This window comes from Aquarana catesbeiana, linkage group LG03, assembly GCF_042186555.1.
Source record: "Aquarana catesbeiana isolate 2022-GZ linkage group LG03, ASM4218655v1, whole genome shotgun sequence".
NCBI classification, from domain to species: Eukaryota; Metazoa; Chordata; class Amphibia; order Anura; family Ranidae; genus Aquarana; species Aquarana catesbeiana.
Genome location: NC_133326.1, coordinates 520,236,343 through 520,263,030, shown reverse-complemented (window position 1 = coordinate 520,263,030; position 26,688 = coordinate 520,236,343). Strand labels below are relative to the sequence as shown.

At 46.0% G+C, this 26,688-nt stretch overlaps 1 protein-coding gene across 1 annotated transcript in view; it reads right to left on the bottom strand.

The window, feature by feature from the left end:
• Positions 1-26,688, bottom strand: part of POLR3B (RNA polymerase III subunit B) — a 179,488-nt gene that overhangs the window by 72,146 nt on the left and 80,654 nt on the right. Inside the window, exons 16-19 of the mRNA XM_073621205.1 lie at positions 26,156-26,309; positions 19,815-19,889; positions 18,969-19,067; positions 14,368-14,495 (exon numbers count right to left, since the gene is read on the bottom strand). Of these exons, the coding sequence (XP_073477306.1) occupies positions 14,368-14,495; positions 18,969-19,067; positions 19,815-19,889; positions 26,156-26,309 (456 nt within the window). The remainder of the gene's footprint in view (positions 1-14,367; positions 14,496-18,968; positions 19,068-19,814; positions 19,890-26,155; positions 26,310-26,688) is intronic.

The window sequence follows — 26,688 nt, the reverse complement described above, 5'->3', positions numbered from 1 at the left end:
AATAAAGAAAATACACTAGGGTAAAAACTCCTGCCTTTAGAACCACTTTAAATATGACCACTCATAACAGGGAAGTAGGATTTTTTTTAATGCTGGAGTTATTAAAAAAAAATGCTGCTTACCTTTTTAGAAGCTCTTTTCTAAGTTTTGTTATATGAATAAGAACATGTAGCAAATAAAAATGCAGGAGGTGCACCAGATTTTGTACTCTCCAATTTTAGTAAATTAATCCCTGTCTTCTGCACCAGTCACCTCTTTGTAACGTCACCATGCTGTGCACTTTGAGAGGACCCTGACTCTAGTTAGCAAATAAAAAAGTGTTTGCGTCACCTATTAAATGGGAGTATTTTTGGCTGTTAGTTTAGGATTTTTTTTAAACTGACTCAGGGATTAGTTGGTGGGGGTCAGGGTTTGGCCTTTAAATAAATGTGTAAAGTTCTGTCGGTCTAACTTATTGAACATGCAATGCAGCAGCCTGAAAGCAGCCTAGTCTAAGTTTCTCTAACAGGACATAGGCTGCAATAAAAATCTTACAGGTGATTAAACTGTTCACCAAGCTTAAAAAAAAAAAAAATTATAAAAAAAAAGGGAAAGAAGGGCTTTGGATACACCTTTAAAAAATTATTTAAAAGTTCTCTTACCTGTAGAAGAAGGAAATAAGTTTCTCAGTGCCTGTGAACACTGTTCCAATCTCTAGAACTGGTGCCCTGAGAAAGAGAACCTTCTGAGCATTGATCTCCTTGGTCCCCTGCAGCACTCACTGGTTTCTCCCTCTGACTTTACAAACTACAGTGGTGACATGAGGTCACAGGGAGGAACCAGCGAGCTACAGGGGATCTCTTAGATCGGTGTCCTCTGAAGTGTCCGTTTTCCTGTGGACTTTTGATGGCCAGTTCTAGTGGAAAAAGTTCAGTGCCATGGAAATCAAGAACGACTTTTACAGATAAGAATAAAAGCAAAAAAGGCTAACTTTAATGCGACAGACAGCCTTGCTGTCCAACAGGAAGACTTGGTAGAATAGGAAGGGTCATGTTACATTTTTACAGAAAGAGTCCAGATTTGCAATTCAGCTGCTTGTGCTTTTTTCATATTGAAATCCACTTAAACTGCCCAGGTATGCTTTAAAAAAAAAAACATAATCCCATCTAATTTTCTGCAAGGTCAACCTATTTGTCTATTTCAATTCTCTATAAGAATTTTGCGTTCTCTACTGTACATGCATGGAATGTATGGATATTAAATGCACCCCATATTGAGCATGGCTTCCCGGTTAATGCCCAGCAATTGCCTGCAGCAGTAAAATGCTGAAACCAGGCATACTGATGCAATTAACCAACCACAGAACAAAACGTTGATTTTAGTTCATTTTAGATTAAGTTTCAGGTCATAACAAGTCAGATGTTCTGTATTGTTATGTTCTCAATCCTCCCAACAAAAAACGGTTTATAGCTCTATAAAGTTACCAAGGTTATTATAGAGGCGATATACAAACTACAAAAGGGACCAAGGCCGAGTCACTTTGTTCTGAACGGAAAAAGCATCCACATCTCTGTCATTCCATAAAAGCACAAACTTTACAAAATGACGAAGATACCTGTAAGAAAACCAAATGCCAACCACACAACGGAATTTATAAACTACTATAATTTTTCCCTGTGACAGGGTTTCGCAATAAATGCATAATAAAAAAATCTTTATAATCAAAAGGGTTTAATGAGGTGTTTTCAAGAGGCAATGCAGTATGTCAAATAGTCAATGCCACGGCCTCCTTAAAGCAGACCTTGACTCTATGCACCCCAGGCAAAGCCCACTTGCTAAAAGTGGCCCCGTGCTGGTACACTGAATATAAAAAAATAAAATAAAAATGAAATGGGCATAAATTAAAAACATCAATGCTCACAAATAAATGTGCATATTTTTTACAAATTTTGTCAAAGGAATAGATAAGACCAAGGGATTTCTTTTTCTAACACTATTGCTTATAACAGTGATGATCTCAAGCAATAGTTCTAGCTGTCATGAATGGCTTTCATTCTTGATAGCCTGGGATCTGCGATTGGCTACAGATAATCACATGGTGCAAGGTGCTGGATTGGCTCAGGTACCATGTAACAGCTGTGGGCCAATCACAGCATTACAGTAATAAGCAATCCATGACGGCTTTGTTGACATTCTAATCATGTGATCGCTCTGACAAATCTTAGCGATCACATGATGCCCAGAGCTGTGATCTGCTGTGTCCGGTGGATGTGCATGTGCTCAGCGTTGTACCAATACGTCACTGAGCCTGCAACCAACTGCCGCAGTATATACTGTGGTGGGGTGGCAAGTGCTTAAAAAGCAGACTTTTTTTGGTGCAAGCTCCACTAAAAAGAATCTTCTTCCCCCCTCCCAAGAGGCCAGCCTTTATCACAACACAGTGGCACATAATTGTGAAGTGATATGAAAATGATAAATGGTTTTCAAAACGTTTTACAAATAAATATGTGAAAAGTGTGGCGTGTATTTGTATTCAGCCCCCTTTACTCCGATACCCCTAACTAAAATCTAGTGGAACCAATTGTCTTCAGAAGTCACCTAATTAGTAAATAGAGTCCACCTGGGTGTAATTTAATCTATGTATCAATACAGCTGTTCTGTGAAGCCCTTATAGATTTGTTAGAAAACCTTAGTGAACAGACAGCATAATGAAGGCCAAGGAACATGCCAGACAGGTCAGGGATAAAGTTGTGGAGAAGTTTAAAGCAGGGTTAGGTTATAAAAAAATATCCTAAGCTTTGAACATCTCACAGAGCACTGTTCAATCCATCATCCAAAAATGAAAAGAGTATGGCACAACTGCGAACCCACCAAGACATGGCCGTCCACCTATACTGACAGGCTGGGCAAGGAGAGCAATAATCAGGGAAGCAGCCAAGAGGCCCATGGTAACTCTGGAGGAGCTGCATAGATCCACAGCTCAGGTGGGAGAATCTCTCCACAGGACAACTATTAGTCGTGCACTCCACAAATCTGGCCTTTATGGTAGAGTGGCAAGAAGAAAGCGATTGCTGAAACAAAGCCATAAGAAGTCCCATTTGCAGTTTGAGAGAAGCCATGTGGGGGACACAGCAAAATATGTGGAAAAAGGTGTTCTGGTCAGATAGGACCAAAATTTAACTTTTTGGCCTAAAAGAAAAATGCTATGTGTGGCGGAAAACTAACACTGCACATCACCCTGAACACACCATCCCCACCGTGAAACATGGTGGTGGCAGCATCATGTCGTGGGGATGCTTTTTCTTCAGCAGGAACAGGGAAGCTGGTCAGAGTAGATGGAAAGATAGATGGGGCCAAATACAAGGCAATATTAGAAGAAAACCTGTTTGAGTCTGCAAAAGACTTGAGACTGGGGCGGAGGTTCACCTTTCAGCAGGACAACGACCCTAAACATATAGCCAGAGCTACAATGGAATGGTTTAGCTCAGTGATGGGGAACCTTGGCACCCCAGATGTATTAGAACTACACTGCAGAGTGCATGAGAATCATGGGAAATGTAGTTCCAAAACATCCGGGGTGCCAAGGTTTGCCATCACTGGATTAGATCAAAGCAAAGACTGGCCCAGTCAAAGTCCAGACCTAAATCCAATTGAGAATCTGCGGCAAGACTTGAAAATCGCTGTTCACAGACGATCTCCATCTAATCTGACAGAGCTTGAGCTATTTTGCAAACAAGAATGGGCAAAAATGTCACTCTCTAGATGTGCAAAGCTGGTAGAGACATCCCCAAAAAGACCTGCAGCTGTAATTGCAGCCAAAGGTGGTTCTACAAAGTATTGACTCAGGGGGTGGAATACAAATGCACGCCACACTTTTCACATATTTGTAAAAAAATGTAAAAACCATTTATCATTTTCCTTTTACTTCACAATTATGTGCCACTTAGTGGTGGTCTACCACATAAAATCCCAATAAAATACATTTACGTTTTTGGTTGTAACATGAAAAAGGGTGAAAAATTTCAAGGGGTATGAATACTTTCAAGGCACTGTAAAAAGCATGCTTTACTGCATCTACAGACTGATTTTACTGTTGTGGGTTTAGTAACACTTTAAGAAAAAACTGTCGCTTAGTTTGGGTATAAAGCAAATTATAGAAACCATAAAATACAAACTCCATGCAAACATCATCACTGGTGAAAATCAAATCCTGTACCCACCCCACCATTCAAAACATAGGAGAGGGGTGTGTTCAACAGAAAGTTGGGAACATTGTAACTGATAAGAGTGCTCAACAGGATGTTACAAGCCAACAAGATTTATGGCAGGGTCAACAGGTATTTTTGCACTTATTGATAAGATATAACAAAACACTTTGAAATTGTATATTAAAACAGACCAAAATGGAGCAAAATTTATTGTTCGGGTTTATATACACACTTTAAAATCCAATATTTTGCATGCATTACAGCCACACATACTTTGTTCTATCACCTGTCAATATGAGAAGTAATCAAACTTTACTTTGTATAAATAAGGCCAAGCACAATCCTCTATTGACTGTTACATATTCTGAACAAGAGAGTGTCTGGTGCCAAAGTCTCTATTTTTCAATGGTGGGTTTTTATCAGTTTCCTTATTCTTTAGTCAGGTGTTTAATAATAACATACAGAAACAAAGGGCTTTTTTATTGCTGAAGATATCTAGCAGCCTTTGTATCCCAACCATCAGCGGTAACGTCAGTGCATTGTATCCAGGGAGCTAAATGTGCAAGACCCGGGGTCACAGCAGCTGAATACACCCCGCTCAGAAAACAGAGACAATGAATTGCAAATGACACTCCAGACAAAAAGCAGAGGGAGAAGGAAGGAGCAAAAGAAACCTCATTCACTGCAAACACCACAAAAGGACTGTGCCAGGACTGAATTGGCTTTCTGTACACACTGATCCTGTATGACTGTGTGTGGTAAGAAACTAAACCTTCCACAGAAAGCAAAAAAAAGGCAGAATCTGGAGTCTTTGGTGGTTCTTATTGCATATTAAAGCTGAAATCAAGGCAGATATTAAGCCCGGGTTCACACCTATGCGAATTAGATGTGCGTTTCCGCACATCTAATTCGCATAGCAGGAGAATGTGACCGGCTCCCTATGGAGCCGGTTCACATATCTCCGGGGCGGCTGCGGTGCGCACTGCACAAAAACGCTGTGCGTCTTTGGCTGCGTTTCAGGGCCGAATTCAGGCATAGAATCGGCCCTGATTCGTCCCTGAAACGGTGAACAGGGACGCACAGCGCTCCTGTGCGGTCCGCAGCGCATTATGGTGTGAACCCGGGCTGAAGGCAAATGAATGCAGTCTTGTAAACATCAATACACCATTAAATGTATTTTTCAAATGCAAGCAATGTAAGTACTTTTGGCTTGGTATCAGTCCCTGCTGTGCAGTCCATGTACAGCAGAGCTCAGACTAGGAGTGGGAGAAGCAGCTCAAAGAGCCTGTGGGAAATTGTAAATGCATCAATAAGAACAGGCTGATAAGATAAGAGAAGAGAGCAGAGTGACAAATTTAAGAATTAAACTCTCAATCAGCATTACCCATTTTTTTTAGTTACTAGTTTCTGGCCTAGGCAATATATCCAAGGTGTATATTCAGGAGGGGAGGGAAGGAGTTTCCTAGCTAAGCACACCCTCCTGTCTGCATGCCTGAGCTAGGGGCATACAGATTCCAGAAAGCAAACACATGAATCGTCTGCCCTTACTCAAATCAGCTGCGGCTAGAAATGCTAGAGGGGTGTTTTTCAAAGTGATTTCTCAAACAAAATCAAGCATGGAGATACTGAAGGATGGGTGAGTTTGCTTTAAAGGAGAAGATCACCTTTCAGAACATGTTACACCTATATTCAGGGTGTAACACGTTATGAAAGGACCGGCCCCTCGACCTCCACTCTGACAGCTAGCAGGGATTTTCTCCCCGCACCTGATGTCAAAATCTTAAAAAAAACAACAAAAAAAAAACCCAAACAAAAACAAAAAAAAAACTGTGTTCTGTGAATGGACAATTACAAGTCCCTATAAATTCTCCACGAGCCACCACGGTGCTGTGAGTGCTGTGGTAGTACATTGGTTCTTCCTGTCAAGAGTGTTTCAGCTTGCCCCTACAAGGTACGAGCAAGCAGATACATTGACAGGTCTGCAGGAGTTCTGCATGGCATCAGCGATCTACTGATCACTGGTTCAATGCTTTAACCACTTTAATACCGGGCTATAGTCATATAACGTCCGCAGATGGGATCTCCCAACCTGGGCGGGCGTCATATGACGACCTCAGTTTCTCGCCGCTCCTGCGGGCCCCCGGGGGGCCGCAGCGTGGCGAACGGGGATGAGGTGTGTCCCTCGGGCACAGCTCATCCCAGATCCGTGTAAAGAACCAATAACAATTGGCTCTTTACCACGTGACCGGCTGTGTCCAATCACAGCCAGTCACAGAATGTCAACAAACTGCGGTAACGAGATGTTACCGGATTCTCCTCCTCACACACCAATCTTGTGTGAGAAGGAGATTGCGGTAACATCTCATTACCCCTTACAGTGCACACCAACACACACTGATGCACTGATTGCCGTCACCAGGCCGTCCGAGTAGCCGTCACCAGGCCGTCCGAGTAGCCGTCACCAGGCCGTCCGAGTAGCCGTCACCAGGCCGTCCGAGTAGCCGAGTAGCCGTCACCAGGCCATCCGAGTAGCCGAGTAGCCGTCACCAGGCCATCAGAGTAGCCGAGTAGCCGTCACCAGGCCATCAGAGTAGCCGAGTAGCCGTCACCAGGCCATCAGAGTAGCCGTCACCAGGCTGTCCGAGTAGCCGTCACCAGGCCGTCCGAGTAGCCGTCACCAGGCCATCCGAGTAGCCGTCACCAGGCCATCCGAGTAGCCGAGTAGCCGTCACCAGGCCATCCGAGTAGCCGTCACCAGGCCATCAGAGTAGCCGAGTAGCCGTCACCAGGCCATCAGAGTAGCCGAGTAGCCGTCACCAGGCCATCAGAGTAGCCGAGTAGCCGTCACCAGGCCATCAGAGTAGCCGAGTAGCCGTCACCAGGCCATCAGAGTAGCCGAGTAGCCGTCACCAGGCCATCAGAGTAGCCGAGTAGCCGTCACCAGGCCATCAGAGTAGCCGAGTAGCCGTCACCAGGCCGTCCGAGTAGCCGTCACCAGGCCGTCCGAGTAGCCGTCACCAGGCCGTCCGAGTAGCCGTCACCAGGCCGTCCGAGTAGCCGTCACCAGGCCGTCCGAGTAGCCGTCACCAGGCCGTCCGAGTAGCCGTCACCAGGCCGTCCGAGTAGCCGTCACCAGGCCGTCCGAGTAGCCGTCACCAGGCCGTCCGAGTAGCCGTCACCAGGCCGTCCGAGTAGCCGTCACCAGGCCGTCCGAGTAGCCGTCACCAGGCCGTCCGAGTAGCCGTCACCAGGCCATCCGAGTAGCCGTCACCAGGCCATCCGAGTAGCCGTCACCAGGCCATCGGAGTAGCCGAGTAGCCGTCACCAGGCCATCGGAGTAGCCGAGTAGCCGTCACCAGGCCATCGGAGTAGCCGAGTAGCCGTCACCAGGCCATCCGAGTAGCAGTCACCAGGCCATCAGAGTAGCCGAGTAGCCGTCACCAGGCCATCAGAGTAGCCGAGTAGCCGTCACCAGGCCGTCCGAGTAGCTGTCACCAGGCCGTCCGAGTAGCCGTCACCAGGCCGTCCGAGTAGCCGTCACCAGGCCGTCCGAGTAGCCGTCACCAGGCCGTCCGAGTAGCCGTCACCAGGCCATCCGAGTAGCCGTCACCAGGCCATCCGAGTAGCCGTCACCAGGCCATCCGAGTAGCTGAGTAGCCGTCACCAGGCCATCCGAGTAGCCGAGTAGCCGTCACCAGGCCATCAGAGTAGCCGAGTAGCCGTCACCAGGCCATCAGAGTAGCCGAGTAGCCGTCACCAGGCCATCAGAGTAGCCGAGTAGCCGTCACCAGGCCATCAGAGTAGCCGAGTAGCCGTCACCAGGCCGTCCGAGTAGCCGTCACCAGGCCGTCCGAGTAGCTGTCACCAGGCCGTCCGAGTAGCCGTCACCAGGCCGTCCGAGTAGCCGTCACCAGGCCATCCGAGTAGCCGTCACCAGGCCATCCGAGTAGCCGTCACCAGGCCATCCGAGTAGCCGTCACCAGGCCATCCGAGTAGCCGAGTAGCCGTCACCAGGCCATCCGAGTAGCCGAGTAGCCGTCACCAGGCCATCCGAGTAGCCGAGTAGCCGTCACCAGGCCATCCGAGTAGCCGAGTAGCCGTCACCAGGCCATCCGAGTAGCCGAGTAGCCGTCACCAGGCCATCCGAGTAGCCGAGTAGCCGTCACCAGGCCATCCGAGTAGCCGAGTAGCCGTCACCAGGCCATCCGAGTAGCCGAGTAGCCGTCACCAGGCCATCCGAGTAGCCGTCACCAGGCCGTCCGAGTAGCCGTCACCAGGCCGTCCGAGTAGCCGTCACCAGGCCGTCCGAGTAGCCGTCACCAGGCCGTCCGAGTAGCCGTCACCAGGCCGTCCGAGTAGCCGTCACCAGGCCGTCCGAGTAGCCGTCACCAGGCCGTCCGAGTAGCCGTCACCAGGCCGTCCGAGTAGCCGTCACCAGGCCGTCCGAGTAGCCGTCACCAGGCCGTCCGAGTAGCCGTCACCAGGCCGTCCGAGTAGCCGTCACCAGGCCGTCCGAGTAGCCGTCACCAGGCCATCCGAGTAGCCGTCACCAGGCCATCCGAGTAGCCGTCACCAGGCCATCCGAGTAGCCGAGTAGCCGTCACCAGGCCATCCGAGTAGCCGAGTAGCCGTCACCAGGCCATCCGAGTAGCCGAGTAGCCGTCACCAGGCCATCCGAGTAGCCGAGTAGCCGTCACCAGGCCATCCGAGTAGCCGAGTAGCCGTCACCAGGCCATCCGAGTAGCCGAGTAGCCGTCACCAGGCCATCCGAGTAGCCGAGTAGCCGTCACCAGGCCATCCGAGTAGCCGTCACCAGGCCATCCAAGTAGCCGTCACCAGGCCATCCGAGTAGCTGTCACCAGGCCGTCCGAGTAGCCGTCACCAGGCCGTCCGAGTAGCCGTCACCAGGCCGTCCGAGTAGCCGTCACCAGGCCGTCCGAGTAGCCGTCACCAGGCCGTCCGAGTAGCCGTCACCAGGCCGTCCGAGTAGCCGTCACCAGGCCGTCCGAGTAGCCGTCACCAGGCCATCCGAGTAGCCGAGTAGCCGTCACCAGGCCATCCGAGTAGCCGAGTAGCCGTCACCAGGCCATCCGAGTAGCCGAGTAGCCGTCACCAGGCCATCCGAGTAGCCGAGTAGCCGTCACCAGGCCATCCGAGTAGCCGAGTAGCCGTCACCAGGCCATCCGAGTAGCCGAGTAGCCGTCACCAGGCCATCCGAGTAGCCGAGTAGCCGTCACCAGGCCATCCGAGTAGCCGAGTAGCCGTCACCAGGCCATCCGAGTAGCCGAGTAGCCGTCACCAGGCCATCCGAGTAGCCGAGTAGCCGTCACCAGGCCATCCGAGTAGCCGAGTAGCCGTCACCAGGCCATCCGAGTAGCCGAGTAGCCGTCACCAGGCCATCCGAGTAGCCGAGTAGCCGTCACCAGGCCATCCGAGTAGCCGAGTAGCCGTCACCAGGCCATCCGAGTAGCCGAGTAGCCGTCACCAGGCCATCCGAGTAGCCGAGTAGCCGTCACCAGGCCATCCGAGTAGCCGAGTAGCCGTCACCAGGCCGTCCGAGTAGCCGAGTAGCCGTCACCAGGCCGTCCGAGTAGCCGTCACCAGGCCGTCCGAGTAGCCGTCACCAGGCCGTCCGAGTAGCCGTCACCAGGCCGTCCGAGTAGCCGTCACCAGGCCGTCCGAGTAGCCGTCACCAGGCCGTCCGAGTAGCCGTCACCAGGCCATCCGAGTAGCCGTCACCAGGCCATCCGAGTAGCCGAGTAGCCGTCACCAGGCCATCCGAGTAGCCGAGTAGCCGTCACCAGGCCATCCGAGTAGCCGAGTAGCCGTCACCAGGCCATCCGAGTAGCCGAGTAGCCGTCACCAGGCCATCCGAGTAGCCGAGTAGCCGTCACCAGGCCATCCGAGTAGCCGAGTAGCCGTCACCAGGCCATCCGAGTAGCCGAGTAGCCGTCACCAGGCCATCCGAGTAGCCGAGTAGCCGTCACCAGGCCATCCGAGTAGCCGTCACCAGGCCATCCGAGTAGCCGTCACCAGGCCATCCGAGTAGCTGTCACCAGGCCGTCCGAGTAGCCGTCACCAGGCCGTCCGAGTAGCCGTCACCAGGCCGTCCGAGTAGCCGTCACCAGGCCGTCCGAGTAGCCGTCACCAGGCCGTCCGAGTAGCCGTCACCAGGCCATCCGAGTAGCCGTCACCAGGCCATCCGAGTAGCCGAGTAGCCGTCACCAGGCCATCCGAGTAGCCGAGTAGCCGTCACCAGGCCGTCCGAGTAGCCGTCACCAGGCCATCCGAGTAGCCGTCACCAGGCCATCCGAGTAGCCGTCACCAGGCCATCCGAGTAGCCGAGTAGCCGTCACCAGGCCATCCGAGTAGCCGTCACCAGGCCATCCGAGTAGCCGTCACCAGGCCATCCGAGTAGCCGAGTAGCCGTCACCAGGCCATCCGAGTAGCCGAGTAGCCGTCACCAGGCCATCCGAGTAGCCGAGTAGCCGTCACCAGGCCATCCGAGTAGCCGAGTAGCCGTCACCAGGCCATCCGAGTAGCCGAGTAGCCGTCACCAGGCCATCCGAGTAGCCGAGTAGCCGTCACCAGGCCATCCGAGTAGCCGAGTAGCCGTCACCAGGCCATCCGAGTAGCCGAGTAGCCGTCACCAGGCCATCCGAGTAGCCGAGTAGCCGTCACCAGGCCATCCGAGTAGCCGAGTAGCCGTCACCAGGCCATCCGAGTAGCCGAGTAGCCGTCACCAGGCCATCCGAGTAGCCGAGTAGCCGTCACCAGGCCATCCGAGTAGCCGAGTAGCCGTCACCAGGCCATCCGAGTAGCCGAGTAGCCGTCACCAGGCCATCCGAGTAGCCGAGTAGCCGTCACCAGGCCATCCGAGTAGCCGTCACCAGGCCATCCGAGTAGCCGAGTAGCCGTCACCAGGCCATCCGAGTAGCCGTCACCAGGCCATCCGAGTAGCCGTCACCAGGCCATCCGAGTAGCCGTCACCAGGCCATCCGAGTAGCCGAGTAGCCGTCACCAGGCCATCCGAGTAGCCGAGTAGCCGTCACCAGGCCATCCGAGTAGCCGAGTAGCCGTCACCAGGCCATCCGAGTAGCCGAGTAGCCGTCACCAGGCCATCCGAGTAGCCGAGTAGCCGTCACCAGGCCATCCGAGTAGCCGAGTAGCCGTCACCAGGCCATCCGAGTAGCCGAGTAGCCGTCACCAGGCCATCCGAGTAGCCGAGTAGCCGTCACCAGGCCATCCGAGTAGCCGAGTAGCCGTCACCAGGCCATCCGAGTAGCCGAGTAGCCGTCACCAGGCCATCCGAGTAGCCGTCACCAGGCCATCCGAGTAGCCGTCACCAGGCCATCCGAGTAGCCGTCACCAGGCCATCCGAGTAGCCGTCACCAGGCCATCCGAGTAGCCGTCACCAGGCCATCCGAGTAGCCGTCACCAGGCCATCCGAGTAGCCGTCACCAGGCCATCGGAGTAGCCGAGTAGCCGTCACCAGGCCATCGGAGTAGCCGAGTAGCCGTCACCAGGCCATCGGAGTAGCCGAGTAGCCGTCACCAGGCCATCGGAGTAGCCGAGTAGCCGTCACCAGGCCATCGGAGTAGCCGAGTAGCCGTCACCAGGCCATCGGAGTAGCCGAGTAGCCGTCACCAGGCCATCAGAGTAGCCGAGTAGCCGTCACCAGGCCATCAGAGTAGCCGAGTAGCCGTCACCAGCCCATCAGAGTAGCCGAGTACCTGTCACCAGGCCATCAGAGTACCTGAGTACCTATCTGCAGCTCATGCATCATAGAATATACGTTGGGGTGTTTGCTTTCTGAAATGGGGTCATTTTGTGGGTAATTCCACTGTCCTGATGCTCCAGGGCGTTCAAAAGTATGATAGGTAGGAATGAAATGAGATGTGCAATTTATGCTCCTAGAACGCCTGAAGGTACTAATTCAATGTTGGGCCTCTGTATGTGGCCAGGCTGTGTAAAAGTCTCACATATGTGGTATTGCCATACTCAGAAGAAGGAGCAGCAGAATGTGTTTTGGGGTGTAATTTTTGCTATATATATGCTATGTGTTAGAAACATCTTATAAATTGACAACTTTGTGTAAAAAAAAAAAAAAAAAAAAAAAAAAAAAAGATTTTAATTTTCTTTCCACGTTTTCTGAAGACTTGTGTAAAAAAATTAATCATTCAAAAGACTCATAATGCTTCATAGAATATACGTTGGGGTGTTTGTTTTCCAAAATGGGGTCATTTTGTGCGTAATTCCACTGTCCTGGTGCTCCAGAGCCTTCAAAAGTGTAATAGGTCGTTAGGAAAATAGAGGTGTAATTTATGCTCCAAGAATGCCTGACGATGCTCCCTGCATGTATGTGGCCAGGCTGTGTAAAAGTCACACACATGTGGTATTGCCATACTTAGGAGGAGTAGCAGAATGTATTTTGAGGTGTTATTTTTGCTATATACATGCTTTGAGTTAGAAACATCTTATAAACTGACCACTTTGTGTAAAAACAAAAAAAATACGGTTTAAATTTCTTTCAACGTTTTCCGAAGACTTGTGGGAAAAAAAAAAAAAAAAAAAAAAAAAAAAAACTTTCAAAAAAAGACTCATTATGCCTCATAAAACAGAGGTTGGGATGTTTGCTTTCCAAAATGGGGTCATTTTATGAGTAATTCCACTGTCCTGGTGCTCCAGGGTCTTCACAAATGTAATAGGTTGTTAGGAAATTAGAGGTGTAATTTATGCTCTTAGAACCCCTGATGGCGCTCCCTGCATGTTGGACCTCTCTATGTGGCCAGGCTGTGTAAAAGTCACACACATGTGGTATCACCATACTCAGGAGGAGTAGCAGAATGTATTATGGGGTGTAATTGGAAGTATGCATATGCTGTGTGTGAGAAATAACTTGTTATTGTGACAATTTTGTGAAAAAAAAAAAAAAAAATCTTAATTTTCCCAAGAATTGTGGGAAAAAACTACAACTTCAAAAAACTCACCATGCCTCTTACTAAATACCTTTGACTGTCAACTTTTCAAAACGAGGTCATTTGGGGGGTATTTGTACTTTTCTGACATATCAGAGCCTCAAGAAATGTGATCAATTTTCAATGATTTGCGTCATAGCTTGAAGACTCTATAACTTTCACAGAGCCCAAATAATATCCACTAATTTTGGTTATTTTTACCAAAGAGATGTAGCCGTATAAATTGTGGCCTAAATTTATGAACAAAAATGACTTATTAGCATAATTTTATTATAGAAACTAAAAAAAAAAAAAAGCGTTTTTTTTTTCAAAATTTTCGCTCTTTTTTCACTTATGTCGCAAAAAATAAAAAAACAGTGGTGATTAAATACCACCAAAAGAAACTCTATTTGTATGAAAAAAAATGATAAAAATTTTGTTTGGGTACAGCGTTGCATGACTGAGTAATTGGCATTCAAAGCGTGAGAGCGCTGAAAGCTAAAAATTGGTCTGGGAAGGAAGGGTATATAAATGCCCTGTATTGAAGTGGTTAAAGGCTTCTACAACAAAAAATAATAAATGCACATTTTTTTAACCTGCATACAAATGTGCATTTATTATTTTTTGTAAAAAAACTACTCCTTTAAATATCAAAAAAAGAATAGTGTTTTCAGTGTGTGGGGCTCAATATAGTTTAGTTCCACTTTAAGCTCATCAGTCTGCTGCTTCTTGTTTTACTGCCTTTTCACTTTCCAGTCACAGGCTGAGGGAGGGACAAGACTGGTAGTTATTTGCTTAATTGCAGCAGAGAAAAAAAAAAATCAGGTCTCCTGGCATGCCAGACAGGGCCGTGCATATCTCAGGACTGGATGGACAGAAATACAAATCCTTTGTTGGGTACAACAGCTCCCCTATACAGTATAAGTATGTCAAGTACAGTTTCTATATTTTTTGTAAAACTTAATTTCAAAATTGAATATTAAAAGGCAAAAATAATTTTTAAGTACTTTCTTTGAACAACATTCGTCATGGAATGTACTAACAATTCCTACAAATACTCACATGAAAGCTGGTTCAAAAATCTATTAGTGCATAGCCAGCTTTAGACTAATCTGCCTCTGCAACACAGTGACTCTTTTAGAGGGGTAAAACTAAGGAGAACCAGAATAAATCTTACAGGAAGAATGAAAAAGTTAAAATATATTAGTGAATAGTCTCCTTACCCATAGCCTGCTTCCCCATAGCACACTGGTAGGTGTTTCTTGGGGACTGGTTATGATGAGGATATGGAATAAGGCCAGCACAAACCCCAAGCAATGTAAATGGCTCAATCTCCAAATGTGTCGTTTGTCTTAAAAAGAAAGGAAAAAAAAGAAAAGAAGAATATGATACATTTAACATATGAATCTAAAACAAGTCAAATACCACATGCAAAAGCGAAGCAGCCTCTTTGCCACCGGTTTTACCTTTACCACATGCACTGCACACGGTTACAGCCCTATTCACTTGATGGGGAGGGGTGGGGGGGTCATTTTTGACTCGGCCGTGAAGCACAGCATTGTGGACGTGATGTGTACAAACTTGTCCAGCTGCCTCTTAATATTTTCACCCAGTGATTCTGCTAGTAGAACTTCCTGTCCTAGGGGGACAGCCCTCACTGTCCCTACTGTATCAGGACAACAGTAATCAGATAGGACTACAGGACTCAGCCCCTTTGTTACTGTCAAAAGGAGGTGCTGTGCTGGAACATGTTACATCCTGAATAACCAGTGTAATCTGTTCCAAAAGGGGAACCTATTCTTTAAAGGCTATTTCTCAGAAAACATATACTGGTGTGTTGCCACTTGAAGGCATTAATGTATGAATCAAGACTATGCTGTTAGAGCATCATGGCCCACATTACTATTGAGTGCATGGTAGGCAACAGAATAGAGAACTTAAAAGTGCAGGTTTAAGCAACAGGTTTACTTTAGTGTAGACCTCTCCAGCAGCATATACTTACCTTCCTTTTGTGAACACCGCTGCTTTATTCAGCCTCCGGAAGTAAAAGGAAAGCCTTGGGAATGCTAAGAGTTGTTGTAGTTGCCACAGTTTATGCATGGCTATGGCCTCCCCACTGAATCACTCTTCCATACTTGGAAGAAATAGGCATTTTCTTTGGCTCCCAGCACTGAATGGATTGGTGGATGAGTAAAGGATGGAGGGGTCAACTAAAAGCTGTTGCTTTGTACTGAATATATTCCAGAAGCTTGACAAACAGCAGGTGGAAGAGAGACAAACACTGATCACATTTTCACTCTTACCACTCTACCTCTGCTCAGAAACTTGTGTTCCATTCATAAGTCTTTAGAGTTGGGGGTCCCCTTTTGGTAAGCTACATGGTCAAAAGTTTGTGGACACGACCATCACTTACACTATATGGCCAAATATATGTGGACATATCTGCAAATTATTGAGTTCAGGTGTTCCCAAAGAGGGGTACGACTAATGCTTGGTACATATGATGAGATTATTGGACAAATGATCGGCCGTTTGTTTTTGCATGCTAATTTCGTGCTAAAAAGTCACAAAAATTCTCATACGACAGAATAAAAATTCGGAAATGATGTCATGTGTTGTACTGTATTTGTATTCCATTTTCGAATGACAACTGTACTGATTAAATGAAAATCGTACGATCTGGCATCGTACAAACTCTTTTTTCGTGCATGTCTGATCAAATAGTAAATCGAATCAACTGTTCTGATCGGCTCTCGAAAGCTCTATACTAACGATCATCAAATTATTATACGATCGCTCCAAAATCTGTATTTTCTGTACGATTTTCTGATCGTGTGTATGGGGCTTAATACTACAGCATTTTAGACAACTGTACAAGGTCTATAATATGAAAGCAGTTTGGCAAAGGCCATTATTTGTTTCAGCATGACTGTGCCACACAAAGCCAACTCCATAAAGACATGGTTTTCTGAGAACATGGAGTCTGATGTGGAGTAGTGATGAGCCCAGGTATGTTTAGACTAAGATCGGAGCATGAGTGTGAGCCCACCAGAAAGCTGCAATCTGTACTGGGCATGTATACCTCTGGCTGTGGGGCAGAAAATGTCTCACCACCAGATGATTGGCCTGTACAGGTGACAGCTCCCCAGGCGGCAAATACTTGAGGGGGTACACCCTAAAAAATACATTAAAGATGGTGCAGCCATAAGACCATACAAACAGAAGAAATTACTACAGCGCACACATAAAAAAAAAAATGACATTTAACTCCTGCAAGGCTATTTAAAACACCTGGACAAGCTGTGCACAGTGATATTTTGTTCAGCTCCCCAGGGGGCTCGCACACACGGGTTCCGATCCTAGTTAGAACACACCCAAGCTGGTGTGGAGGAACTCAAGCCTGAACAGATCCCTGACCTCCAACCCACAGAACACTTTTGGGATGAATACAAATGCCAATCTTGAGTCAGGTCTTCTCATCAAACATCAGTACCTAACCCCATAAAAGCATCTGGCATGAATTCCCCCAGACACACTTCAAAATCTTGTGAAAAATGCAGAAGGATGAAGAGTTTATAGCAGTAAAGGGGATGTACAAATTCATGTTAATACTTATGGCTTTGGAATAGAATGTCCAACAAGAATACATAGGTGTGAGAGTCAGGTGTACACAAACCTGTAACCATATAGGAAACTGGATAATGTAACAACTCCCATCTTATTCGTAAGCTGACCATACACTGCTTAAATTTTGGAGAAATTCCTGCAGACACAGCAGAAATCTGAGCAGTGTAAAGACTCGCTGACACCACTCTGTCTGCCAAAAATCAGTTGTTCAAGCAACTTTTGGCGAAGAAGAATATTTGAAAATTGCCCACTGAACAGCAACTGCATCCTATCCAAGTGGGATTCGTCCATTTGCGCTGTTAGCGTTGATTGTGAAAGAGCAAAAAATCTATAAGCGTGTGGCCAGCATTAGACAATCAAAATCTGTCTTGATGCAATCCATGAAGATTGGATTACATTGATTTATCAGTGTGACTGTAAATGCTGGGGTATGCTCATTAGAGCGGAGGAAACTATTTGGATGAGTAGCAAAATGTCAACTACATTACAGAACAAGTCTAACCGAGTTGCCCCGGGACTGTGAAGTCATAAGGGGGCGGGGTCACCGAGTGACATCACCCGGTGGCCACGCCCCATGCCTATATAATTGGTTGCGGACCTCGCTCACGGCATTACAGCGAGAGGGAGCGTCGTGTCAATATCTCTGGAAGAGAAGAGGGAAGAAGACATCTCAAAAGACCGGGCTCCTCCGCTAGCAAAAGAGCCGCAGAGCGGAGGAGCCCAGTAGAAGATAGCGGAGGAGCCCGGCAGAAGGAAGAAGGCACCGGAGAAGAACCAGAGAGCGCGGAGACGACACCGGAGAGAGGGAGAAGAGGCCTGAGAGACACCCGAAGTCGTAAGACCACCCCCGAAGCTGCCTAATAAATTACTTTTAAAACCTGTGTAATGTATTTTTTTTATTGACACTTTTTTCCCCCCAGGTGAATGGGTAGGGTTACGATGTGGGGGGGCCGGGATCTGGGGCCCCCCTTATTAAAGAGGGCTCCCGGATTCCGATAAGCCCCCCCGCCCGCAGACCCTGACAACCAACGGCCAGGGTTGTCGGGAAGAGGCCCTTGTCCTCATCAACATGGGGACGAGGTGCTTTGGGATGGGGGGTGCCCGGAGGGCGCCCCCCCTTCCCCCAAAGCACGAACCCCCCCATGTTGAGGGCATGCGGCCTGGTACGGTTCAGGAGGGGGTGGGGGGCGCTCGCTCGTCCCCTCCCCCTTTTTTTGGTATGCTCTTGGAGGGGAACCCATGCGAGCTTTTTATTTAAAATTTGGCGTGGAGTTCCCCCTCAAGATTCATACCAAACACAGTGCCTGATATTGGCGGGGATCCTAGTCGGATCCCCATGCTTGTCGCTCATTGGGAAAGGAAAAAACATTTTTCCTTTCCCGATGAGCGAGCCTGCTCAGCGCCGTTATCCGCAGCTGACACAGTGCACTGCGATTATGTGCGGATAGCTGCACTAAATCGCTCCTGGACGCAGTCAAATCTATTTTTTCTATCCGCACAAAACCGCAGGGCAGCTAAACGCAGTGTGTGAATGGGGCCATAGGAAAGCATTGTGTGCGTTTAGCTGCGGTAGAAAACGCAGCTAAAAGCACAATTCTATGCGTCTGTGTGAAAGGCGCCTAACTATTACTAGGCATATAGTGCAGGTTTAATGTAAGCCAGTGTCCACAAGGCTTTGTCAGCTACAAAGCTTTGTTATGACCTTTTCCATGACCTTAGGTCAAATAACTAGGATCCAGCTACTGATCAGAGTGCAATATATGCAGCATATATGGCTATTTCATGCTTTGTAAACAGTGCTATTGCCACAGGAGACCATAATCATAGATGCACTTGATATGTAATTTTAATTACTGAGTAGTATTACCTGGCAGAAATCATTAGGCTGATCAGAAGACATGAGGCCAAGCAGGTTTTTTGGAAAGGTAAGATTTACATATCATTTTAGGTTACACCCTTGAAATCCTCCAATCTTTAAAAAAAAAAAAAAAAAAGTCCGGCTTTTTTCGAACCCACTCCAGTACAAATGGGCCAAATGTCCGCAGGATTCTTTTAAACCAGCCGATGCTGCCCACCTTTTGGGCCCGTGTGTACTAGGCTTAACTTGGGCGAGATGCTGCCAGCAGACGTAATAAGTGACTCCTTGTATGCGATAAACAGTGAGTTTAGGTTTAAAGGCTTTAGAACACTAACTTACTTGGTAATAGTGTGCTCGTAGAGGGCTACATAACAGTCATTCTCTTCATTAACATCCAAATACTCCACCAGACCCTCATGCAGAAAATCCTCAAAGCTCCTGAGAATGGAAAAAATAATCAGAAATCAGCTCTTCCCTGTACATAAAGTAAAATACCTGTGCTATGCTTAAAGAAAATGTCCAGGCATGACCCATAGAACACCACACCTTTTTCTCCCCCTTTATATCATGTCCCACCATTTGCGATTTTTTTTACTGATGTGGACTACCTCTCCCAAGAGCCATTTTCCTTCATAATGTGTGCTGGTAGGCTCTTTATAGTGAAGGCAATGGCATTTTTTGCTGGAAAATATTCACTTGGCTGCATGTCAAGTGGGTAGTCCAACAGGGGAGCTCAGACAAGCTGACAGCACTGCTTGAGATTTCAGAACAGCACAGTCAGCGTTGTCAGACCACAACAGGTAATTGGGAGCTTACTGTATTTGTGGCAGTAGTATGCATAGCAGAAATGTACTGCACATTTATTTATTTTTAATTTAATTAAGCTAGATGCCTGGCAGTCATTATAATGCCCTTTTTTCAATACTTCCCAGGCAATGGCCCAGAATAAACAAAGATACTGACATTTTCGTGAATTAAATTGATTTGTATCTGTAAGTACACGTATAAGATGTCAGCAAAGTCAACACAAGGTTGAGCCACAGTGAGAGCTGGCGCCTCAATTTTCAGCCTGGTTCTTGGCGTGCAGAGGATAACAGCTTTCAGGTAAACAATGAGTTGTAATTAAAAAAAAAAAAAAGGGACAGTTTACATTTGTATTGTAAATAAAAAAAAAACAAAACATACCTGTAACCTTGAGTAAGCTCCTGGATGTGTTTGTTGGTCACCATACTCCTCTGATTCTTGACAATAATATAAGGCCTAGAAAGGAGCAGAGTGGTTGTCAGTGCTCATACGTGCTAATGTTGGGTGCCACCAACCAGGCTATACCAGGCAGAGGTGAGCAAAGTAATAAGACTGAACTAAGGCTGAACAGTATTACAAACCCTTTCATAGGTAAACCTTTTCACATACAGTATATGTAGCTAAACTGTGCAATTAGCTACGTGCCTGAAGTTTATGCTTAAAAACGGCACTGCAAACACAAAATCCAAAAGCGCGGCATGCATGATGTTTACACATTAAAGTAGATTTAATTACCAAATGTATTACATTTTGTTTGCTAAACATTAGGAATACTGTAGAAAATTTTAAAATAATGCATTTGGGTGGCAAAAATATGAATGCAATCTATACACTGGGGGGAGAACCTCTGGGGGAATCTAGGATGGAAAAGGACCTGGGGGTCCTAGTAGATGATAGGCTCAGCAATGGCATGCAATGCCAAGCTGCTGCTAACAAAGCATACAGAATATTGGCATGCATTAAAAAAGGGATCAACTCCAGAGATAAAACGATAATTCTCCCACTCTACAAGACTCTGGTCCGGCCGCACGTAGAATATGCCGTCCAGTTCTGGGCACCAGTCCTCAGGAAGGATGTACTGGAAATGGAGCGAGTACAAAGAAGGGCAACTAAGTTAATAAAGGGTCTGGAGGATATTAGTTATGAGGAAAGGTTGCGAGCACTGAACTTATTCTCTCTGGAGAAGAGACGCTTGAGAGGGGATATGATTTCAATTTACAAATACCGTACTGGTGACCCCACGATAGGGATAAAACGTATCCGCAAAAGAAAGTTTAATAGGACACGTGGCCACTCATTAAAATTAGAAGAAAAGAGGTTTAACCTTAGATTGCGTAGAGGGTTCTTTACTATAATGCCCTGTACACACAGTCGGATTTTCCGATGGAAATAGTGTGATCGGATTGTGTTGTCAGAAATTCCGATCGTGTGTGGGCTCCATCGGACTTTTTCCGTCGGAATTTCCGACATACAAAGTTTCAGAGCAGGATAGAAAATTTTCCGACAACAAATGTACACAAATCCGACGCACAAAGTGCCAAGCATGCTCAGAATAAATTGAGACACAAAAGCTATTGGCTACTGCCCCGTTTATAGTCCCAACGTACGTGTTTTACTTCACCGCATTCAGAATGATCGGATTTTCCGACAACTTTGTGCGACCGTGTGTATGCAAGACAAGTTTGGCCCAAAATCCGTCGGAAAAAATCCAATGGATTTTGTTGTCGGAATGTCCGAACAATGTCCGATCGTGTGTACAGGGCATAAGAGTGGCAAGGATGTGGAATTCCCTGTCCCCCGCTGAGGCGTGGGCCTCAGCGGGGGACATCGAAAGTTTAAAAAAAAAAAACTATTATTAACTAAGTACCTGAACAACCACAACATACAGGGATATACGATGTAATACTGACATATAATCACACACATAGGTTGGACTTGTGTCTTTTTTCAGCCTCACCTACTATGTAACTATATCAAACAATTCCTTTTTTTTTTTTAATTTTAAAAACACAGTTTTAATCTTGTTTCATCTCTGTGCTACTGATGTCCTTCGGCCTCCTTTAAACACTTCATATCTGCATGAACTAGCTGCAGCATCAGCTGCTTATTGCTCTGAACAAAGTTCTTGAAAGTGACAACAGCAGGCCATTCCTGAGCTATGTGCATTGGCACAATGGCTTGGTGAAAGGGTGATGACATATGAACAGCTGGGAACAGAGCATTGTCATTCTATAAACAGGAACTACCTGAACAAGGGCTTTCATGGCAGGTATTTTAATTAAATAATGAAAATTACATTAACATGTATCTGGGATTAAATCCCCTTCAAGAGTAGCACAAACTGTTAGGTATAATGTACACATAAGAGGTTTATCCAAACATGTCAAAACAAATAGTCCATGGGAATTTTATGCAGGCCATAAAAACACCAAAGTATAAGACATAAACAGTATTTATTAGAACATAAAAATCAGATGAATTAAAAACAAGAAAGTTGCACCAAAAACATTTTTTTTTTTACAATTTTCTACACATCAACACATTCTTAACAAGGAAATCCATCAGTAAATTGTGCCAGTCAGGAAAGAACTATGAAATACATGATAAATCTCAACGCGTTTCATGGATCATGGTTCACTTCATCAGGAGTTTGAGGTTATTAACAGGGTGTAATTCAGTGTAGTAAACAGAGTTTAAAAAAAAAAAAAAAATACCATATTGGCAACACCAGACGATAACCACAAACTGGGAAGTCTGTCCCAGGCGCTGTGAAGACAGGGGAAGGCAAAGTGATACAATCACAAGAAGAGTCTGGGAGCATTTGCTTCCAGGTTCTTCTTGTGATTGCAATGCTTGATAGCAGTTTTTTGGTTACTCATGACTTGGTAAATTCACTTTTAGTGCTGAAGCCATACATGTCCATTAGCCTCTGCCTCCTGCAGGACAGACTTCCCAGTTTGTTGCCAACATGGTCTTTTTTTAACTCCATTTACTACAATGAATTACACCCTGTCAATATCAAACTCCTGATGAACTGAAGCACGATTCATGAAACATGTTGAGATTTATGATACATTCTATCATTCTTTCTTGACTGGCACAACTTTTGCTGATGAAGTATAGATGTGTAGAAAATTGTAAAAAAAAAAGTTTTTGATGCAACTTTCTTGTTTTTAATTCATCCGGTTTTATATGTACTAATAAAGACTGTTGATTTCTTATACTTTGGTGTTTTTATGACCTCCATAAAAATCTTATAGGCAACTTGTTTTGACTTCTTTGTAAGTATTCTTGGGATGTAGATACTGTATATTTGCCTCTGTTCTAGACCTAGTATTCTGTATGTATGTACACATGGATTTTTTGGATAAGTCCAAACAGAGTTTAGAACTTTAGAAATTACATTATATTTAATATTGTATGTGATTTTAGTGATTGGGTTTAGATCTCTGCACATAGTTTTGTGTATGAAAACAGGAGGTAAATAAGTATCTTTGTTACCCAAATCCCTGATTTCAATGATCTGAATGGCTGTTATCACCAATAAGACACTTTCTTCCTGTTATGATACCTTTGACGTTTACATACATCAGCAAAATGAAGCCATCAGTAGCTGTCAAGAAGTCCTATTCTCCCACATTATTGCTCATATGGTAGTGGCTTCTTTGTGTGGGAGATGAGGCCTGTTTGTAGAAAACTCGGGGGACCGGTCTCTGTACTACAGGTAGCTAGCAGCCATTATTGAACTTCGGGCTTTCAGCCATATTGGCAGCAGAATGACAGTCCTATCACTCAGAACAGTAAGATAACCTGGATCATTTGTGTGTTTTGGCGATTAGCCTATGCCTGCTTTCTTTGATAAATTACGTCTCTATTTAGCTTAATGAACCTGTCAACAATGTCACTAACTGACACTCTGAGGCCCTATTTTTTTTTCTTTAATAAAAACAAAAAAAAAAAAAATTTCAATTCCAAGCATTTTTGAGCAATTGCTTGTATCCCATGGAAAATGATACTTGTAATTTATAAACATATTTTGCGAATTAACCACTTCCTGCCTGCGTTATAGCTGAAAGACGGCTACAGTGCGGGGCTTACTTTGCCGGGAGGGCATCCATGGATGTCTTACTGTGATCGCCGCGGCCTTTGGACTCTGCTGATCACAGATCAGGGTTAAGTGTAATCACATCGGCCTTTTACCACGTGCTCAGCTGTGTCCAATGACGCTGACAGCTCGTGGAGAGAAGAAGAGAGCCGTTAACCGGCTTGTGTTAAAGGGATATCAGTGCTGATGATTAGTGTCCCGATTATCAGTGCAGTCCCAATAGTGCCCACCAGTGCTACCAATCAGTGTCCATCAGTGCCGTCCCATCAGCAGAGAAAAATTACCAGTTTGCAAAACTTTATAACTACGAAAAATATTTTTGTTTTTTTTTCAAAATATTTGGCTTTTTTTAATTGTTTAGCAAGAAATAAAAAATCCAGTGGTGATTAAATATCACCAAAAGAAAGCTCTATTTGTGTGGAAAAAAATTATGAAAATTTCGTTTGGGTACACTGTTGCATGACCACGCAATGAACTTCAAAGTGTGACAGCGCTGAAAGCTGAAAATTGGCCTGGGCAGGAAGGAGGTAAAAGTGCCCAGTAGGCAAGTAAATCTGGCCATGAATTCTAGCCATGGCCAAATTTAGATCAGTGTGTGGTATCCCTGAGCAACAGAGGTTGGTCATTTGATTAGCTTCTTTTGATGGGACAGGTTGGCATTTCTCTATGAGGGGCTGCAGCCACCGATAGTGTATTCTGGTCCCGCTTTTAGAATACAATGTCCCGATGGAGTTGAATTCCTCAAGTCAACCCTATTGTGTAGTATTCCCCATATTCAAAAGCCCCCTACCCAAAGGATGCAGATTGGTGAATGGGCAAAGTGAGAGAGTGTCTTTTTAAGTGCATAGCCATTTAAACTTGTCATGCTTCTGTTTAATACAAAAAAATGAAAATTAAGCATTTGCATGGGAAACGTTACTTGTGGATAGTATATATTTACCCCTCAAGCAAGCAGTGAGCTCCAAGCACAACAGGAGCCATCTGCAGGCTAGTTCTACAGCTGATGAAATAATAATAGCTAGATAACAAAACTTAAGTGAACCTCTTCCCCACCCCCCTAAAATACATTGAAATGTCTTAAAGTGTAGGGCCACCCTGAAAAAAAAAAATTTCACCAAAAATGCATAAAAAAAAAAAAAAAAAAAATTAAAAAAAAAAAAACATTTGGAAAAAAAAAAAATGTTTAAAAACTTACCTGAACCCTTGCTGCTAGGCAGTCTTCCTAATCTGCCTCTTCCTATTCCACGGCGTGTTCTGCTCCTCGGTGAGCGGCCCCGTTGTCTTCTGGGAACTGTGTGTGTTCCCAGAACACCACAGGGCCATCCACAGAGCGCTCGCGCAGTAGGAAACTGGCAGTGAAGCCGCAAGGCTCCACTGCCTGTTTCCCTTACTCAGGATGGCGGTGCCGGGACCCAAGAGTCGAGGGACTGGTTGGCCTCGGGCGGCCGACATCGCGGGCACCCAGGACAGGTAAGTGTACTTATTCAAAGTCAGCAGCTACAGTGTTTGTAGCTGCTGACTTTTAATTTTTTTTTTCAGGGACGGAATTCCGCTTTAAACCCAAAAGCAAACATTATATTGCAGCTTACCAGTTCTTAGATAGTTCTTTTTTTTTTTTCTATGTTCATCTGGTGATCTGGCCAGTAAATCTGTTGTTTTTCAAAAGAACAAACTCTCTTGCAGATGTATCAGTTACAGCGATGAGACAAACCATTTAACACTAACAGGGGTGCTTTAAAACAATCAGCTTTTATTTTAATAAAACCTTTATCGCAAAAGGGGGAAAAAAAACAGTTTGCTGTATCTGCTTATAAAGTGTTAGCTGGAGTTTGGCTTCAATTTGTTAGATGTACCAGCAGATATGATCATATACACTAACACCCCTCCCCTAGACTGACAATTCTGCTGTTCAAAATGTGCAGCTGTGTTCCTTCAGAGTGGGGGCTCCAGAGTGGGGGCACTCATACAGGAGGTGTGCTACTGGCCAGATCACAAGGTAAAAAGATGGGGGAGAAAAACTTAAAAAAAAGAACAACGAAAAATAGGTAAGCTGCAATATATTACATAATTGATCTTGGGTTTAATCAATTACCCACAACCTGGCAGAAAGCTTGCAGTTAGTATGCTATGCAAATAGACTTTAGCGGTTTGCCTAGAGTGCTGCTTTAAAAGAAAGTGGCACTCCAGTTTCTTTTGAAACCTGCAGCTAGCAATAAATAATTAATATTTTTTTAAATTGTTTTAATTAATAATAAATTACAGATCCAGATTGAAATCTTCAGACTAAATGATTAGAAAACTACAAGGTTACATAACATGATTCTGCAAGAACAACATTTGTGAAGGTCTATTGAAGTCTCAGATAACAGAGGCGTGTGGCCCATTGGAGACTCACCTCCAAGAGGAGACAGACAGACAATAGATGGCATTTGAGATTTAAAAGTCAAGAGTGCTCGGGCAAAAGAAAACAGAATTAGAAAGGAGCAGTGGCCTCTAGGTGCTTCCTCGCCTCTGAAGAATGTAACGTACAGCAGCCTGTTCTTAGCACTCTTATTATCCAGAGCCTATTATTTAGACTAATTATTTCTTCCCCTCTCTTATACAAGGAAATAATGACCTGCACAGCCGGCCTCCATCCGAGGAGATGTACACACAGCGGTCTGACAAGTTGGTGGAAATGGAAACAAACTCATTGATGTAGCCAGCTCGTCTCATCAGCCGAAACGTGTTCACCAGCTTCTGGTGGTCCCGAATGACTCCAAGAATGTTTCCTGAATGATAGCAAGAAAACACGCAAAAATAAAATTGACACACATAGGAGAGAGACTGTAATTAGCAGAGGCAGAGTTTAAAGTAGGAAAACCAAAATGAGGTTAAAAAAATAAATAAAAAAACCCCACACACACTTACGTTATTCATCCCCTTTTTCCCCCACCATATCAACAAACCTATATCATTAGGCATTTGCTTTGAGGGAGGGGGGAGGGGGGGAGGGAGCGGAGAGCGCGAGGGAGGGAGCGGCGCGAGAGCGCGAGGAGGGAGCGGGCGAGCGAGAGCGCGAGGGAGGGAGCGGGCGCGAGAGCGCGAGGAAGGGGAGCGAGCGCGCAAGAGAGAGGAGAGAGAGAGAGAGAGAGAGAGGGGGAGAGGGAG